Source organism: Crocodylus siamensis, chromosome 9 (genome assembly GCF_052110815.1).
Source record: "Crocodylus siamensis isolate JL-2025a chromosome 9, ASM5211081v1, whole genome shotgun sequence".
In the NCBI taxonomy this organism is placed as follows: Eukaryota; Metazoa; Chordata; order Crocodylia; family Crocodylidae; genus Crocodylus; species Crocodylus siamensis.
The window spans coordinates 54,772,570-54,790,050 of record NC_143403.1 but is presented as its reverse complement, the minus strand read 5'-3'; the positions used below and the strand labels follow the sequence as shown (position 1 = coordinate 54,790,050).

Here is a 17,481-nt window from a genome sequence, read left to right as displayed (position 1 = left end):
TTGTGTGCCTCTCATATATTCTAGGAAATGACAATTTGAACAATAGGCCTAGTGATTTTTTTTGCCCCAAAGAAATCTTTGGACTAGATCATTCAAGAGAACCACCACTACGGAAGTAGCTTAGATTTTTTTCTTAAATGTATTTTTGCCACTCTTCAGAGGTAAATGTTTCATCTGTTTAGGAGATGGATCTGCCTGCAACAAGAATCTGAAGGGAAATGATGTGAAAATAATTGCACAATATATAGATATACTAAGACTAGCATTGATATTTTTTCTAAAGAGCCTCAATGCAATATATTAAATTGTAGTTAGCGACATTATTCAGTCATACTGTACTTTAACTCTTATACTCACACAGGTATTGATACCAGAACTTAATATGCATTTACAACATAGCTGGCATTGCAATCCCAGACTGTAGTTGTAAGCCAGACCTTCAGTGTCACTAGGGTGTGCCAGTTCTGCTGGAACAAAAACCCAAAGCTTCCTTGTTTGGAGGGTCTCCCCCCTCTACTCGGGGTCAGAATGCTTGCTAGATTTGGGATCAGGAAGAAATTTTACCCTATAGTCAGATCGGCATGGCTGTTGGAGGTTTTTGTCTTCCTCTATAGCAGGGGTGTGGTCCTCTTCCTTTGATTTTTTTTTTTTTTTTTTAAGTTTATTTTAGGAACAGTGAGACATTGACATTGCCCTCATCCTGTTGCCTTACCTGTGGTAGGTTAGGTTACTTTTGGTGTTTTGCAGCAATGTGTCTAGTAGTATTTCAAAAGGGTTGTTGTGTAGTTTTAAGAACAGCTTAGACAAACATCTGGGTGGTTTGGATAGGGATGATATTGCATTGAGCCAGGAGGTTGCATTAGATGACCTACTACGCCTCTTTCAGCCCTATATTTTGATGATTCTTGGAAACAAACAAACATGGGGCTTGAGATTTCAGTTTCCTTATTCCTAACTCGTACTTGGGTGTTGTTGTTTCTGTCTTCAGGTGAGTTTAGAGCATGAAGAACAAAAGTTGGAATTGAAACGACAGTTAACTGAGCTGCAGCTGACCCTCCAGGAGAGAGAATCTCAAATTTCAGGGCTGCAGGCTGCACGGACAGCCCTAGAGAATCAACTTCGTGAAGCTAAAACTGAACTAGAGGAGACTACAGCTGAAGCAGAAGAGGAGATTCAAGCTCTCACGGTGAGCCCTAAAATTCTGGATTGGCACTATGAATGGCAAATCGGGAAGAATGTAGTTGTGCACTTCATAACAGGCTTTGAGGCTGTATTATGTTAATTTTGTTTTGGTCATTTGCTCTACAAAGTATGATATTGCGTTGGATTGGTAGATTCATGGATGGCTAAAACATCAGCTTTCTTTTGTTTCTCATTTACTTTAAACATATGTATGTAGCATATGTTGGTGGTGATTTTGCTGTTTGTGAGAACATTATCACTTGACTCTAAGCTGAAAGCCCCACACAAAATTATTCCTAGTGTAAGAGTATGAATTTCTGCTGTATCTCTTGAAATTCTTGCATGATCTTTGAAAGTACTGCTGTTTCAGGAACCTGATCAGAAATATGTTGGTATTTTCTTTCTAATACTGTTAGCTCCTACTCTGTGCTAGTTCTTAAAAAAAAAAAATCAAAAAAATATTGTTCCCTCTAATTTAATTCTAATTCCATAGAGAATTTTCACTTGCATATCTTCAATCTTTTGTGAAGGGTGGGAATGATACAGAATTAAAAAAAAAAAAAGATAAAAAACTTAGCATCTTTTCATGTACCCTGTGAGTTGAATACCAAATGATGTGCTGCTGGTTGCTGTTTTCTGACTTCAAAATTATGTTTCAAAACATGTGTTTTAGATAATGTTTCCTGTATGAAGATTAGCTAATGTTGTGGAGACTAAAGAAGTATTTAACTTCCTACTTTAACAGCACACTATCACTCCTTTGAAGTATTAGTCTTATTCAGTTATTTTTAGTATAGGAAATATCAGATGCCACTGGGGCAACTGACTAAAAGGAAATAGTATTGGAGTTCTTATTTCTTCCATTTCCACTGCTTAGAGGGATTGGGTTTTGTCTAAAGACTGGTGAATTTGTTCATTGATTCTGTTGCATATCCTGGGCAGGGGGAGGTTCTTTTGTGCTCACTTTCTCTAATGTGAGCATAGGCCGGATGTGATCTGTTAGGAAAATGCAGCAGCAATTGTAGTATTTTACAATAATGGAACAGAGCATGACATCGGTCCATCTCAAGTACAAAGCAGTTGTTTTTGCTCAAACTTGACGTGGTCTTACTGAAATCCAAAACTTGACAGTGTTGTTAGCAGCAATGCCAACCAAGATGACATGCTTGATATTTCTACCTACCAAATCAATGAATCAGATGAATGTGTGTAATCTGTATTCACTCAGCTATTACTGCAACTACTCTGATGAAATGGTAGTTTTTCTGTACCAGCTGTTTGAGAATTAAGATCTGGCATCTTTGTTCTGTTAATCCAGTTCAGTGGGTTTGAGGTGTCCTTGTTTTGGGTATTTTTTGCATTGCCTTTTGTGGTAAAACAACTTTTTAATTTTCACATTTGATTTCTGCTAAACAGTGTTTCCTGTTGAGTCTCTTGGCTGTAAGGAAAATATCTTGAATAAAAAAAGGTGACTGGATGTACTAGTGTACTACTAGCCTTTCCTCTGTAAGGTCTGGGTTTGCATATGACATTAGTCACAAGCTAAATCAGTTTGATGGTATAAATGACTTCTGAGAGAGGCCATGAGGCTGAAACATGAACTTTGCTTTGTCATGCTTTGCTTGTTAATTAGGAAGTAAAATGATGCATGCATTATTACATTTTTTTTAAAACAAGTGTTTTGCACCTTTCAGTATTTTGGACTTTGTCTTCCAAAGAAATCATCATTATTCAATTTCATTACTGTTTTGAGACAAGGGCTAAATCAGAGTAGGGTTGAGGTAGATTAGCCGAGCTGTTTGGGGTAACTTGCATAATGCTTCATTGTAGCTTTTCTTTGCAAGCATTAAAGGGTGTATGCTAGTATTAAAAATAGTTTTTACATGCATTTAATCCAGATATGGCAGTAAAGCCAATTCAAAATATTTTAAGATTCAAGAAGATAAAAACTCAACATTAAATTGCTGTTTACCTTCTGGAGACTCCTTAAAATGGAATATTTTGTGTGATCCAGTTTATGAGTTTGTGCATTTTGCTACTGTAGCTCAGATTTGGGAGCATGAATGAGTGTGTTCTGATTAAGTAGGATGTGACTTCTGCTAATCAGTTCTTTGCCACTACACAGTGCTTTCATAGCCTGCAACATCTGCCTTCCAAACTTTGCTTGTTGGTAGATTGTTCTGCAGTTTATTTAGCAACAGCTGTTGCATTCTAATTCTAATGTATGAAAAATTGATGATTAACTTCTTACCTCCTTTAGGCACATAGAGATGAAATCCAGCGTAAATTTGAAGCCCTTCGTAATAGCTGCACAGTGAGTATTAAATACAGATCATTGAATTATTTTGAAATTAAGAATGAGGAAGGAAATAAACTCATTTACTCCTTGATGACAATGGCTCCTGACATGGGCTTCTGGCTTCAAGGAGTTAGCAGGAGTTAGCCTGATTGGATTTGATTTCTTTTAGGCCTTTGTTAAACCTCAATTTAGAGGTTTTATTCTGATTTAAAATTGACACTGTTCTTCATCATTTTGGAGAAGGAAGTCAATTCAAATATCTCATTGCAGTGCAGCTAATAAGAATGGTGTAGCAGCTGCAGCAAATGTAGGTAAAGATTTCTTCCTCTTACCTGGAGAGGAAAAATCTACCTGTCTAAATCCTTAGCTGTATTGGAAAGCTAGGCCAGACCTGGTAGTCTGGGTTTTGAGGAGAGCACTGAATGCTGTTTAAAGGAAAAGAGACCTTATGAGTCTGAGTAATACATTGATATGCAGTCTGTTCCTCACAGAGCTTAGGTTCTTACCTGGCACATTCTCTATTACTTGTAATCTTTTGAAATGTGTCGTCATTGATTTCATTCATCAAGGGCAGAGGGCCTAGATTTTGTGTCCAATAACATTAGGCATTCTCCAAGATCTGCACTCTTTTTTGCACATTTATCTTCAGTACTGTGTGGACTGTGATGACATCAGACACTCTTTGCAAATTATGGAAGTGTTGGGTACATTTATCATCACCGCTACCTGTTTAAGAATTGGACATAAGCTTCCTTAATCTTCCTTTCCCCAAATTGGTAACAGGACCTAATTGCTTTTTTAGCTCTTCTCATGGTTCTTTCTAGTGACATCCCTGTAGTTAATTTTTTTCCCATGCTTAAATCTTGTGGAAGTGGTGCTGTAAAAAAAAAACCAAACCCAGGATAAAAGATTTCATCTTTAAGAGTATACTTCAAGACTAGTCTATTCTGTTACTGTTCACGCTTGTTCCTTAGGGCTACCAAATTCCTTTACTTTGTTTATAAAATGTACTGATACAAAGATATGAGGAAGGCAGGCATAATCTAAATTCCATAATCTAAAGTGCTTTAACCTCTTCTTGAGAGAGATTCTGAAAAAGAAGTTCATACTACCAGTACCTTTTTTCATCTCCTTCTATTATACAAAAAGATAGAGGAATTCACATTCATACTTATGTGCATCAGTTTCTATTTCTTCTGCAGTTTTTTGTGTTTCTCTGTTAAAATATTTCTTTTCAATTTCCTTGTTCTGTCTTGCTCTAAACGCAGAATGGCAGCTTTCTGTTGAAATGACTGATATCAAAGATTAGATTTAACCTGCTTCAGATATCACATAATCTGTGGATATTTCCACAAATCCATACATTCTCTTTTTTGTGCAATGTGCTATCTTTTAGAAATAAAAGCTCTTTATTTACCTGGTCGCTGTTTTTTAAAGAACGGACAGCAATTTCAAACCGTGAAGATTGGTTTAGGAGCATACTTGACAGACTGTCATTTCAAGAATGTTGTAAGCTTTGAAGTGGCTACATAAAAATATTTGCAAATATTAGATTCTCCAAAAGGATGAGCAGGTTCAGTCAGAAGCCATTCTCATTAATAAGAAATTAGTAACTGTGTTGAGAAATTTTAACACATTCTTCTTGCACCCAAAAGAGTGAAAGGTATAGGTTCTCAAGTCTTCCTTCAGCTGACTATGGGCACAAACTTCCTTTTTATGTGTTATAAGGTATTATAGATGCCTATCCTCTTTCTTCAGTGTCTTGGAAAGATTGACAGGACAGTCCTTTATTGACCAAAGAGAGATTAATGCATGTTTATCATTCTTTTTTTCTTTCAGCTCCACTTTCTTTCATAGTGATCAGTATGATGTAGTCTTTGCTGTCTGTGAAAATACAGCTCACAAAAATATGTAGTCCAGATTATAGCTATTCTAATATGGTTAAAATTTTTGTACTTGACCTATCAGGATTGTAATTCAAATATGCTTCCGTTTTACTAGCTACTAAGAACTAGTGGGCATATTTATAAGGCATGTTCTTAAGCAACATGCTTTCGAGATATATACTGAACTTTCTTGAAGCAATTATTGTGGACATGTAAATAATGTAAAAATAAATTCTATGTCCAGTGGATAGAGGAAGAATGACACAAACTGAAAAAACATAACTGGAGATAAAACGGTTTTGATAATATAGGGAGAAAAGTGATTGCTGAGAAAGATAAATAAAAATACTTCCCATTCACCTTCTTCGATTATTTCTTCTAGCTCTCTAGTTCTTTAGGGGGTCAGGGCTTTGGGACATGGAAAGTTAACACTTCAAATGTGTGGTCTAGTTTATACCCTCACATTAATTGTGTCCATTTCTTTGCTGGGTTCATATGGCCCCGGTCGGATAACTGTTGGGGTTTCACAAAGTTTCTATCTAAAATTTTCATTGTTTTGGGATTCATGTTGTCAGGTAGTTGTACTGGAGACCATTTGTTCCTACTTGAACTTTCTCTGTATTGTTTGTGCACTGCATATTCAATTAGTCTGTGATAGAATCAAGCCCTGGGTTAGTTAATTAATTTCAACGTATTTTTTTTCCATTTCAATCGAGAAGAAAAACAAATTTTGCTCTTCCAGTCTCTCAATCTTGTAAGAAATAATGGAATAATGTCATTACAATTAAAATCGTAATACCTATTTCCTGCTTGCACACTTGAAGAACCATATTGTCTCACAATCATAGTTTATCCAACAAATCTGCTAAGAGGGGAAGGTCTGATTTGCTACTTCTAAAGAGTCAATGCGTTATTCACATGATCCATTTGACTTTTGAAATTGCATTACAAATATTTTCAAGGCAGTTAGGATTCTACTAATAAAAATGCATTTTGCTAAATGGGGAGGTTATGTTTTTGTCAGTCAAGATGGCTACCATCTAGCTGCTAATTGATTATGATTGGATTAAATAATTTGTGGACACAAAAACGATCAGGTTAGGCTCAGCCTTAGAAGCATAAACATAAATTTCAGTAAATGGATAGGAGTAATGTCTATAAAAATCTGAAGAAAAAAATTGGGCCATAAAGAAATGAGCATTGAAACTTTGAGCTTAGTAATATGGGCTGCTTAGAGATGTTAAAAAAAACAACAACAAACAACCCAAAAACAAAAACATGCTTTACTGGAAGAAGCAGCGTGTTGGTTCGACTCAGCTCCGCGGCATCTGTATAGATTGAGTGCTTCAGCAGGGCTTTTTGGTGCCTTTATCTAATAGTTGATTCAATCAGCTATTAAAGTGCCAGAAAAGTCCCACTGAAGTGCCTGATCTATACAGATGTTGGGCAAACTGGGTCCAGCTAACATAATGTCTCTTCTGGGCATGTACTGGGCTTGGCGAGGGAGTATTCCAAGTTTAAAGTAAAGTACTATTTTTTTGTTGTTTTTTTGTTGTTTGTTTTTAATGTCCGTAAGCAGTTATCCTGTAGGTTTTTGAAAATAATCATCATCTGAATCTTCACACTTGTGCAATAATACATTATTTTTCTTTGTTACAAGAAAAATGGAAAACCTGAATATACCGATTGGGTATAGTCTCTACATTTATCCAAAAGATGATCTAGGAAAGCAGATTCTCTTCCTCCCTTCAAAAGGGGTACCTAAATCATTTTGTCATTCCCTTACTCTTTATCTTAATCCTTATTAGGTCTTGGTCCTGCAGCCACACACATGAACAAATGTTTGTAAGAATGGGACTCAGGATGCTGACAGATGTGGAAAACACAAATAACTCAGTGCTTTACCAGAAGAGGAATCATGTCAGTTTGACCTGCTTTGTCCAGTGTCTGTATAGGTTGCTCGCTTCAGGGCTTTTTGGTGTTTTTATCTAATAGCTGATTCAATCAGCGATTGGGTAAAAGCACCAAAAAGCCTCGCTGAAGTGCATGAGCTATACAGATGCTGGGTGAACCATGTTAAACTGATGTGATTCCTCTTCTGGGCATGTGCTGCGCTTGGTACTTGGGTTTTTTTTCCACGTCTGTAAGCAGCCTGAGGCATCAATCTTCCAAATGCTTTTGGCGCATGTGTAATTTTACTCATATATGAAGTCCAATTGACTTCAAATTAAAGTTCTGATTGTGTATTGACTCAGTATGATGTTACATGCATGAGTAAAGTTTTGTGTGTGCTCTGGAGTTTGCAGACTTATCTAAAAGCACCACATGCCTCTTTTTGGTGCTGTATAAAATACATTCGTAATAAAGAAACTTTGTCAGAATTCATAAGGTAAGGCAAAAGCTTTGCTATGACCTAGATAATTTTTTTATTCAACTATCCTGTTGGTGGGTGGAGCCCTTGACTTCCCTTGTTTTAGAAAAAGTGGTAAGGGTCAGTCACAGCTGAAGATGGATATTTGCAGTTTTTGTGAAAACGTATTTAGAGCAATTTTAAGGCCCTTGAAATCTGGTGCCTCAAATGGGACCTGAGGAACTCCATCTCAGTATTGTCCTTGAAGAATGAGGTTTATGATTGAGGGAAGAAGCTCAGCAACTTCATATTAGGGTTAATGAAGTCCAAAAAATCCAAAACAGTCAAAAACTTTCATGTACATGGTAAAGACATGTTGGCACTTACCAAACTGCTACATACCTCCTGACCCACAGCCATATCCCACCCTCAGGGGAGAAGAGTTCCTTGGAAGTGAACCCAGATCTAAAGCATGCTTCAGTCATAGAGGAGAGAGGGGAGGGAGGGAGGCAACTGCATGTTTTTCTCTCAGCTACTGGAAACTACCTGCCAGGATTCAAATCTATGATGACCTGCTGCTATATGTCTTAATTCCACTGTTATTTTGTCTTCCCTGCTGGGGATGCGTTATCTTACATGGAGGTGAGATGTTTCTCTGGGTCCAAGTGTAGGTATATTTTGCTTCTTCCTGGTTTCTGTTTCTGTTCTTCCTTTTCCTTTTCCTACTCTCTAGGGTTGTGGAAGGTTCGGTTGTCTTTCTACTCTCCCCTCACAGCTAGCTGTAAAGCAAGGATTAAGGAAAAGTAAAAATTCCAGGTTATGTTTGTACTTCAAATGGCATCAGCCCCAAACAGTAGGTGTACTGAAATGTGTTGTTGAGGTCACCCAAAAAATTTAAGTCTGCTTGCATCTGATGTCCTCCATGAACACCTATTGGTGGGTTCTGAGAAGAACTGAGATGCATTAATGAAAGGTTGGAATAAAGATTTGAAGAAGTTTGCACTTATGCAAATAAGAATATCCTAAATCTGCTTTTTTTGCTTACTTTGCCTATGGTGTTGAATTCTGATTCGGGTTTTGTACAGCTATCTGATATGTATGTTTCATTGAACTCCTGACTACCAGATTTCTGATCCACCCCGAAGAAGTTTATAGGTCCAAAGATAATAGCTATGTATCTATGTGCAATCTAATAATATAACACCACTTTGAATTAGATATGTTGTCTGTAATGCAGGAATTATCCCGAGTGGGGTTACTTTTGGTGAGGAGATGCCATTTTCTGGTTATTTTCTATGGTATTAAAAACGGCAGGTATAGCTCGTAGCAGTGTTAAGATAAGTCAACACTTCCGTTTAAATACTACAGTAGTGAATAGTCAGTCTTTTAGCAAGATCAAGATGATCCAGTTAGATCATATCTCAGTTTTCAGAATTATAAATGTGATGAAGATGTGCGCTGTTTGAGGATAGACTTGTTTTCAGATCTTCTCTGGATAACGACACAGTGGTGTGATAAGGTTACTTGGGTGACCTGGAACTGCATTTCTGTGCTTTCTAATGTTTGGCTGTTGCATTAACCGTTTAACTTTGAATTTCAGGGTATTTTAATGTATCTGGGTTTTCAAAGCATGCTAAATGTTCTCTTAGGAGTCTTTTTCTTAATCTATATTAAGTTTTTTCCTGGGAATTTCCTTTTATTTTAAAAGCATGTACAGATGTTTTTGTCAGTTTCAGGATTCCAGCTGGGTAGGCTTGGACCTCCCTTCCCTCTCCTCACAAACTGCCTCCCACATATTTCTCCATGATTTCCTTTTCCCTGGTTTCCAGGAAAGCCATCTATTTTACAAATTGGTCCTCACCTTCCTATTTAGCTGTTTCTCATCCACTGCTCCATGAGTTTTGCCTCATGTTGTTACCCTTCTGCAACTGTTCCCGTTGTGACTGGGCTATGTAGAGTTCATAAACTCCATGTCGAGGCTATCATGAAGCTACTTAAAATAGTTGAATCTGTCAACAAACCTCCCCTTCCTCCATGCCATCTAGTGGAAGAGAAACCTTAATCAGAGGTATCAATCCTGCCCAAAACAGCTGATTTATAATATATTTGCAATTGTAAACCAAGCCATTTTTGGAGTCATATAAGCCTAAATGATATGAGGGAAAATTCTGCAAAAAATAGAATTGTATCAGTTCATCGCTTTCTTTTAAAAAAAAAAAACCCAACCTTTTCAGATTTATGTCAGATGTTCAAGAAATGTTCTGTTTTGAAGTATAATAATCTGCCTGAAATATCATGGCAATTGTTTTAGTTTTGGTGACAATAAAAGAAACAAGTCAAAATCAGGTCTATAATGGTAGGTTACTTTTCAGCTCAAATGGACATTATCAACTTGAAATTAAGTCTTTTCTTTAAAAAATTAATTAATTTGTTTCTACTATTCTCAGCCCATGAATCATCTTGCCCATATTTGTCATTTTAGATTTGTGCTTGCCTATATTAAAAAAAAAATTATTCTGTCTAACACTGTGTTGAGATAATTGCATTGAGATATAAAAAACAAACGGGAGAAACCATGAATATATAAATAAGGTGGTAGTAGACATGTGGTATTGTCAAAAGTATAAAATAAACAGGAGTAAAAGTAGAAAAAATGTTGATATGTTACTTGACATAGATATTGAATGTTATTTGAATAAAACATTGAGATGCAGGTGTGATGAATATTTTTTTAAAATTCTAAATGGGTCCCTTCAACAATGTAGGGACTAATGTTGTTTGTGGTGCAATCAATATTCCTAAATAACTAATGTGGTATATAAATGATAGCAGAACAGAATGTGTTTCTTCGGCACAGCAGAAGGCATGTTCAAGTAACAACCACGCTATCAAAATCATTACTCACTGATGCTACATTTTAGGGTATGAATCATCTATGAGCTGGTCCCAAACAAAGTGTTGACAGAACTTCCTTTCACCCAATAGAGAGAGATTTCAATTAGCCTTTTTTGCCAAAAGTTTTAAAAACAAAAAGAGTTGGCTTAGAGCTAAGGGAGGCATGGTAAAAGGCTGCCAAAGTATGCCTTACTGCCTGTATTCAAAAAGAAATGGTTGTCTTCTCCAGATAGCTGAAAGGTGCCATACTGCTTTAGGTGAGGAGGTTCTCAATTCTTACATGGAAAATGGAAATATTTATATTTTTATATATATAGCTAGCTGTATTTTAGGATCTATTTTTTCCATTAGGTAGATTGGTTGCTTAATATACAGCGAGTTTTTGAAAATATGCTAAAACACCTCTTGAACCTATCTGGGACTTTTGAACATAAATTATACTAGACTCTTTGCCTATGTTCTTCTTGTTAACCTGTTTTCGGCGTAGTGTTAAAGTCTCTCTCTCTCTCTCCTCTCCCTCCTATTCTGTGATGGTATTGGTCTTGCAGGATTTTTTGTGTTGATCTCCCCTAAAATTTTTCATACTGATTTCCACTCTTACAAACCAGAAGGTGGTATGAAAAAACCACATTTTATTAATATTTTTCAAAATGCTGTGGGTTGTTTTATAAACCAACCTTTGCACACTGGGATGGATGGTACAGTAGTTTAATAAATAAACAAACCTGCTTTGTAAAGACAAGGCTGCCCTTTTGGTTGAGTCTTTGATTTTCACTGTTGGTAGAATTGAATTTTTTACTCTAATCCATTGCGCTGCCAGACTTTTTTCCTATCATATCCCTCTCATTGCCGTCTATAACTGTTGTCTTAGTAGAACTATTTCCTTGAAAAGTTTGTATTTTTCATGGCTACTTATGATTTTACCTACAGCAACCTAACACATATCTAGGGCATCCTCTCCAAGTGTCAGTTATATAGCACTTCTCATCCAATGATTTTGAATATTAAGGCTTAAGAAACCTCTGTAAAAAGAATAGCTTCATTCCACAAATGGGAAAACTGAGGTAGAGAAGAGGTGATGTGCCTGGCTTAAGGTACAGAGTGAGCCAGTAGCAGGTCTAGGAACAAAATCAGAAGACCTGATTCTGTACTGTAACTAGTAGAGTGTTCCCTTAAAATAAATCATAAACCGTACTGGATTGTGACATATTTATAGTCTTTAAACTAAACTAAGCAGATAGAAAAGCACCTTGAGATTTTTCTGTAAGGGACAAGGGAGACTCGAGTGCCTAACTTAAATGCATTCTTATTCACAACATTTGCAATTATGATGTGGCTCATGTTGGAATTTGACAGAAATTCTTAGGAGCCATCTACTTACTTGGCATTTGGGGCTTTAGAAGAGAACTTCTTTTCAGAGAACTGTACTCACTGACATATAACCCGATTTCTTTTTCTCTCTTTTTAGGTCATTACAGACTTGGAAGAGCAGCTGAATCAGCTGAGTGAAGACAATGCAGAATTGAACAATCAGAATTTCTTCCTGTCCAAGCAGCTTGATGAGGCCTCTGGAGCCAGTGATGAGGTTGTCCAGCTGCGAAGTGAGGTTGACCATCTTCGTCGAGAGATCACAGAGAGGGAAATGCAGCTTACCAGTCAGAAACAAGTGAGAGCTTTAGAAATTCTGTTTAAAATCTGTCAGACAGCCAAACGTGAGACTAGCTAGCCACAAATTCCTCTTTCTGATCTGGGGGGTGCACTGGCACTAACCTATGGCTCACATAGCAACTTGACCATTCAGTGATTATGTTCTTCCAAAGCAATGTAACACTATGTAAGATCTGGGGAATATCTCTTTATATGGTTCCCTACAACACTGTTAAAGAACTGTGTTTCCTAAAGGTACTGTAACATAAAATTTGGTTCATTTCTGCTTTGTGACCTTCAGTGCCAAAGGCATCATGAGGTATTGCTTACATTAAAAGCAACCATGATTTAATATATACATGCCTTGAGATGAGTTGTGATTTACCAGCTGATGCTTGCTGCTGATTTGCATGTTGTGTACCTGAAATAGTAAAGCTGCATCTTGAGGTGCATGTTTGATGTAGGAAAAACAAATTTATAGGAGGATTTATTTTTAGACAATGGAGGCCTTGAAGACAACATGTACAATGCTGGAAGAGCAAGTGATGGACTTGGAGGCCCTGAACGATGAACTTCTTGAAAAGGAACGTCAGTGGGAAGCATGGAGAAATGTTTTAGGGGATGAAAAGTCTCAATTTGAATGCCGGGTTCGAGAATTACAGAGAATGTTAGATACAGAGAAACAGAGCAGGTATGATTTCGTTAATTTGTGTGTAAAAATGCTGTATGAAATAGTGTAATTTGTGCATCTAGAAACTTCATCAAACATCTGTTCACACAAAGTAAATCTGAAAGATGGCATACAAGTTGATACTTGTGTATTTGCTCCTGTTATTCCTATGTGAGGGCACCAATTTAGACAAAGTAGTATTTCTTGTTGTAATTTGTAAAGTATCTTTCAAACTTAATTTATAACCTGGGCATTGCACAGTAAACTAGCTATTTCCTTTACTTCCTTGCACTGGTGATTGATCCTTCCATTCCATAGCTGTATCAGGGGAAGAGACCAAGACTTGTGTAAAGTGGAAGTATCACATTTAAGTTGACTGGCTTTATAAAATGGGATTTTGAAAGTCTGAAGCAAATCTCTGAAGGATTCTATTGATCTCTTGACATCCTAGGAGGAGATCTGTCCCAGAAATGAGAATGTTAGGTAATAGCTTTTCTTTATTTTTAATACAGAGTCCGAGCAGATCAACGTATTACTGAATCCCGCCAGGTGGTAGAACTAGCTGTTAAAGAACATAAGGCAGAGATTCTAGCTCTCCAACAAGCACTGAAGGAACAAAAACTCAAAGCTGAGAGTCTCTCTGACAAGGTCAGTAGCTTTTTACTTAAAACCTTCATATATTCACTAAAGAACAAAGTCCCAACTCAGTCTTTCCAATGTGGTTTTGTATAGAACAGCCTTTTTCAGATGTAAGAATAAATTTTCAAACAGGCTGAGGCATAGGTACTGACTTTTATTTTTGCAGTGTCGGGAGGGAGGAGGGGGACATGCACGTGGTACACCCTGCATCCCACTCCCCACAGCCTCTTGTAGGCTGGAACTCTGCCAGCCTGCAAGGAGAAACCTACCGTTTCCCCTGGTTTTCTGTGGTGAATAGAAAACCTGGATCCCTGCATGATGCTGGGAATTCAGGGCAAATGCTGTCCTGGAGTCATGCAGCCTGGAACTGGGGCTTGATGTTCCCATTTCAGGACTGTCTCACCCGATTAGGGATGGGTGGTCACCCTACCCTCTTCCCAAGGGAGGCCAGAGCCCTTGGGCCCCCATGTACTTCGTTCCTATGGGCTGAAGCTTCTTCATTTTTCAGGGTGCAGTTTTGAAGTGCAGGTTTTGTTCTCAGAGAGAAGAGCTGAGATTTCTCACCAATTAAAGCCAAATATAAATCAGTGGAGACCAACCTTTTTGGCAGGCTGGTTATAATTCAGCTCCATGCCATTCCCGAATTCCACTCTAATTCCCTTCCTCTACCCAGTCTGTTAGCCTGCTTTCTGCTCTTTGCCCTGTCTTCCCACATCCAGTCTGCTGCTCTGCTTTCAGCTCCCTTCTTTTGCCCTCTGCTCAACATGCTGCTTTGCTGTCTGCTCTCCACCCTATCTGTTACTGCACTACTTGTTCCATTCCTGATATGCCACATGCCATGTAAGAAGCTGCCTGTACCACTTGTGGTATGCATATTGCAGGTTTGTCACTCCTGCTGTACATCAAGGTGATATAAAATGTTAACAGATCTGTCTCTCATTTGGCATCCACATTGGAGCAGCAACAACCCAAACTGTTTTCTAGTTTTCTTTTAAGAAAGGCAGATATATATTTTTTCATTCTTGGCTTTTTTGTTTGGGAAATTTCTATTTTGGAATCTGTGGGTTTTGTAGTATTCATTAGCATCTGCAGCTGTATTTTGGTCTGTCTCTCCCAAATGTCTAGCTCAATGACTTGGAGAAGAAACATGCCATGCTGGAGATGAATGCTCGCAGTTTGCAACAGAAGCTTGAGACAGAACGGGAACTCAAACAGAGGCTTCTGGAGGAAGTAAGGACTAACTTGTAATGGGATTTTATATTATAATAATTTCAGTAGGAGGATCTGCCATGTGAAATCAAAAAATAGCTATTTTTACAAGTAGGCTGAAAGGTGTTGAGTGAAGATGAAGACTGCAAGGTTTTCTTTTGGATCTGGAATTATTTAGCATCTTCATTAATGATTTGGACAATAGGATGGAGGGCATATTTAGCAAATTTGTGGAGAACACCAAGTTGGGTGGAGCTGCAGACACTGGAGGGTAGGACTAGGATCCAGAATCAACTGCATAAGCTAGAGAAATAGCCTACAATCAACCAGATGAAATTTAGTAAGGACAAGGGCAAAGTCCTGCATTTGGAGCTGAATAATTGAATGAACAAATACAGACTGGGGAATGATTGGCTAGGCTGCAGAACTACAGAGAAGGATGTGGGGGTTACAGTGGATGATAAGCTAAGTGTGAACCAACAGTGTGCTTACTGCTGAAAAAAGCCAACAGCATACTGGATTGTATTAAAAGGAGCATCACCTGCAAACCAAGGGAAGTGATTCTTCCACGCTATTCAGTACTGGTGAGGTCCAGGTTTGAACTCTACACTTTAAGAAAGATGTGGACAAATTGGATAGAGTCCAGGAGAGTGACAGAATGATTAGGTGCCTAGAAAGCATGACTTACAAGGAAAGATTGAAAGAACTAGGGTTATTTAGCCTGGAGAAGACTGAGGAGGAATTTGATAGCAGTATAATACCTGAAGGGTGATTATAGAGGATAGACAGATTTTCCTCTTTGGTTGTAGGAGACAGGACTAGGAGCAATGGCCTCAAACTGCAGCAGAGGAAATTTAGGTTGGAGATTAGGAAGAACTTCTGACTACGATGATGGTTACCTAGACAAGTTGTGGAATCTCCATCCTTAGAAATTCCCAAGAGCAAGTTAGATAAACACTTGACTAGAGTGGTTTAGTCGGGAAATATCTTGCCTTGAGCAGGTTATTAGATGGCCTTGTGAGATCCCTTCCAGCCCTACTTGCTTATGATCTTAAGGTGCCAGAAGATGCCCAACACTTGGCTCCTCCTGCCACAAGTTAAATGCAGAGATCTGAGCACTTGTAATTGATTTGATCTCTTATATCTACCAGAGAGATAGATGCTTGTCCTGGTTTCTAGGAAATTTTTTTTCTTAGTGGAGATGTTGAGGAATATGTATATAGAAGATATGGAAAACTAGTTCCTAGAATTTTGTTTGATCTCTCTTACCAGTCTAGCCACAGGATTCCAGAAATCAGCTTAAATAAATTACCTCAATATATAGAGCTTAAAAAAAGATAACACAAATAGATCCTTGATTTGCATGCCTTTGTATGAAATTTAACCATATGGCATTCTGAGTAGAAGGACAGATTCTGGGATTTTATAAATGGGAAGTTTAATATTTAAACTGTAAACAAAACAGTTACTCTTAAGTTCTCTGAAGATAGTTATTCTGCAAAAAGTAATGTTAATGACTTCTTTAGAAATTGTCTCTGGCTTCTGTTTTTCCACTAACAGCAGGCAAAGCTGCAGCAGCAAATGGATCTGCAAAAAAACCACATCTTCCGCCTCACTCAGGGTCTGCAGGAGGCTCTGGATCGAGCTGATCTTCTGAAGACTGAAAGGAGTGACCTGGAATATCAACTAGAAAACATTCAGGTGAAGTTTAACAAACAGAAAACAAAAAAAAAAAAGGGTCTGTTGCAAATCTCAAACATCAGATTTATGGAGACAGACCTGCCATTATCACATACTACATTTCCTTATTGGATAAAATCAGAACTAAACATATATTTTATTTCCTGCCTGGTGCTTGCTGCATGATATCGTAACTCTCTTATTGCACTGATATCTTCCTATGTCTATCACTGCAACAATTTTTATGTGTGTATGGTTTGCAGGTTCTCTATTCCCATGAAAAGGTGAAAATGGAAGGCACTATTTCTCAACAAACAAAACTCATTGACTTTTTGCAAGCAAAGATGGATCAGCCAGCCAAAAAGAAGAAGGTGGGTGAAAGGTGTGAGAGGCATGATTTAAGTAACTAAAACATGAAGTTACATGTCTGAAGCCTTCATGATTTAGTTACTTATTGCATGTTCCAAATATCCTATTCTCTCCTTCTCTCTCTCTCAATTACTGCATAACGCAAACACATCCCAGTTTAAGGAATGTTATAAATGACCAAATGCAAGCTTGGTTGGGCAGCATGTTGTCCTTGTAGCCTTTTAGTATTTTTGTGTTCCTACAATGAGTTGAGTTAGAACCCAGTAGTTCTACCCCTGTTGCAGCTGAGGAAACATCATTAGGTAAATTGAATCTTTCATAGCAAAAATGTGCAAGCAAGTTTTTTTTAAACAATGGTAAGTATATACATATACTGTGTATCAGGAAGGACTCATCTTGTAGTTAGGCATAGGATTAGTCAGGAGACCAGTGTTCTGCTTTCAGCTTTGCTACAGGCCCCTTTATGATTTGGAGTTTAGGTAATTTAACCTTCCCCAGTCTGTAAAGGGCATCATGGTGTAGATCTGTGTAGATTCCTCTTGAGACCCTCTGCTACAGGAAATACAAGCTGCTGTTATAATACAGGTAATGTATGCTCCCTTTTTAATGAACATCAAGGCCTCAACCTTTCTCTCCAGCTCCAATTTTAACTAAA

The 17,481-nt window shown here is 37.7% G+C and overlaps 1 protein-coding gene across 10 annotated transcripts in view; it reads left to right on the top strand.

The window, feature by feature from the left end:
• Nucleotides 1-17,481, top strand: part of CIT (citron rho-interacting serine/threonine kinase) — a 110,534-nt gene that overhangs the window by 59,458 nt on the left and 33,595 nt on the right. For 9 of the 10 annotated variants that reach the window (XM_090063167.1, XM_090063163.1, XM_090063161.1 and 6 more), the window contains exons 23-30: nt 989-1,186; nt 3,443-3,496; nt 12,081-12,278; nt 12,757-12,950; nt 13,442-13,577; nt 14,694-14,798; nt 16,338-16,478; nt 16,721-16,828. In XM_090063167.1, the coding sequence (XP_089919293.1) occupies nt 989-1,186; nt 3,443-3,496; nt 12,081-12,278; nt 12,757-12,950; nt 13,442-13,577; nt 14,694-14,798; nt 16,338-16,478; nt 16,721-16,828 (1,134 nt within the window). The remainder of the gene's footprint in view (nt 1-988; nt 1,187-3,442; nt 3,497-12,080; nt 12,279-12,756; nt 12,951-13,441; nt 13,578-14,693; nt 14,799-16,337; nt 16,479-16,720; nt 16,829-17,481) is intronic. The other variant, XM_090063164.1, reaches the window with a different exon arrangement.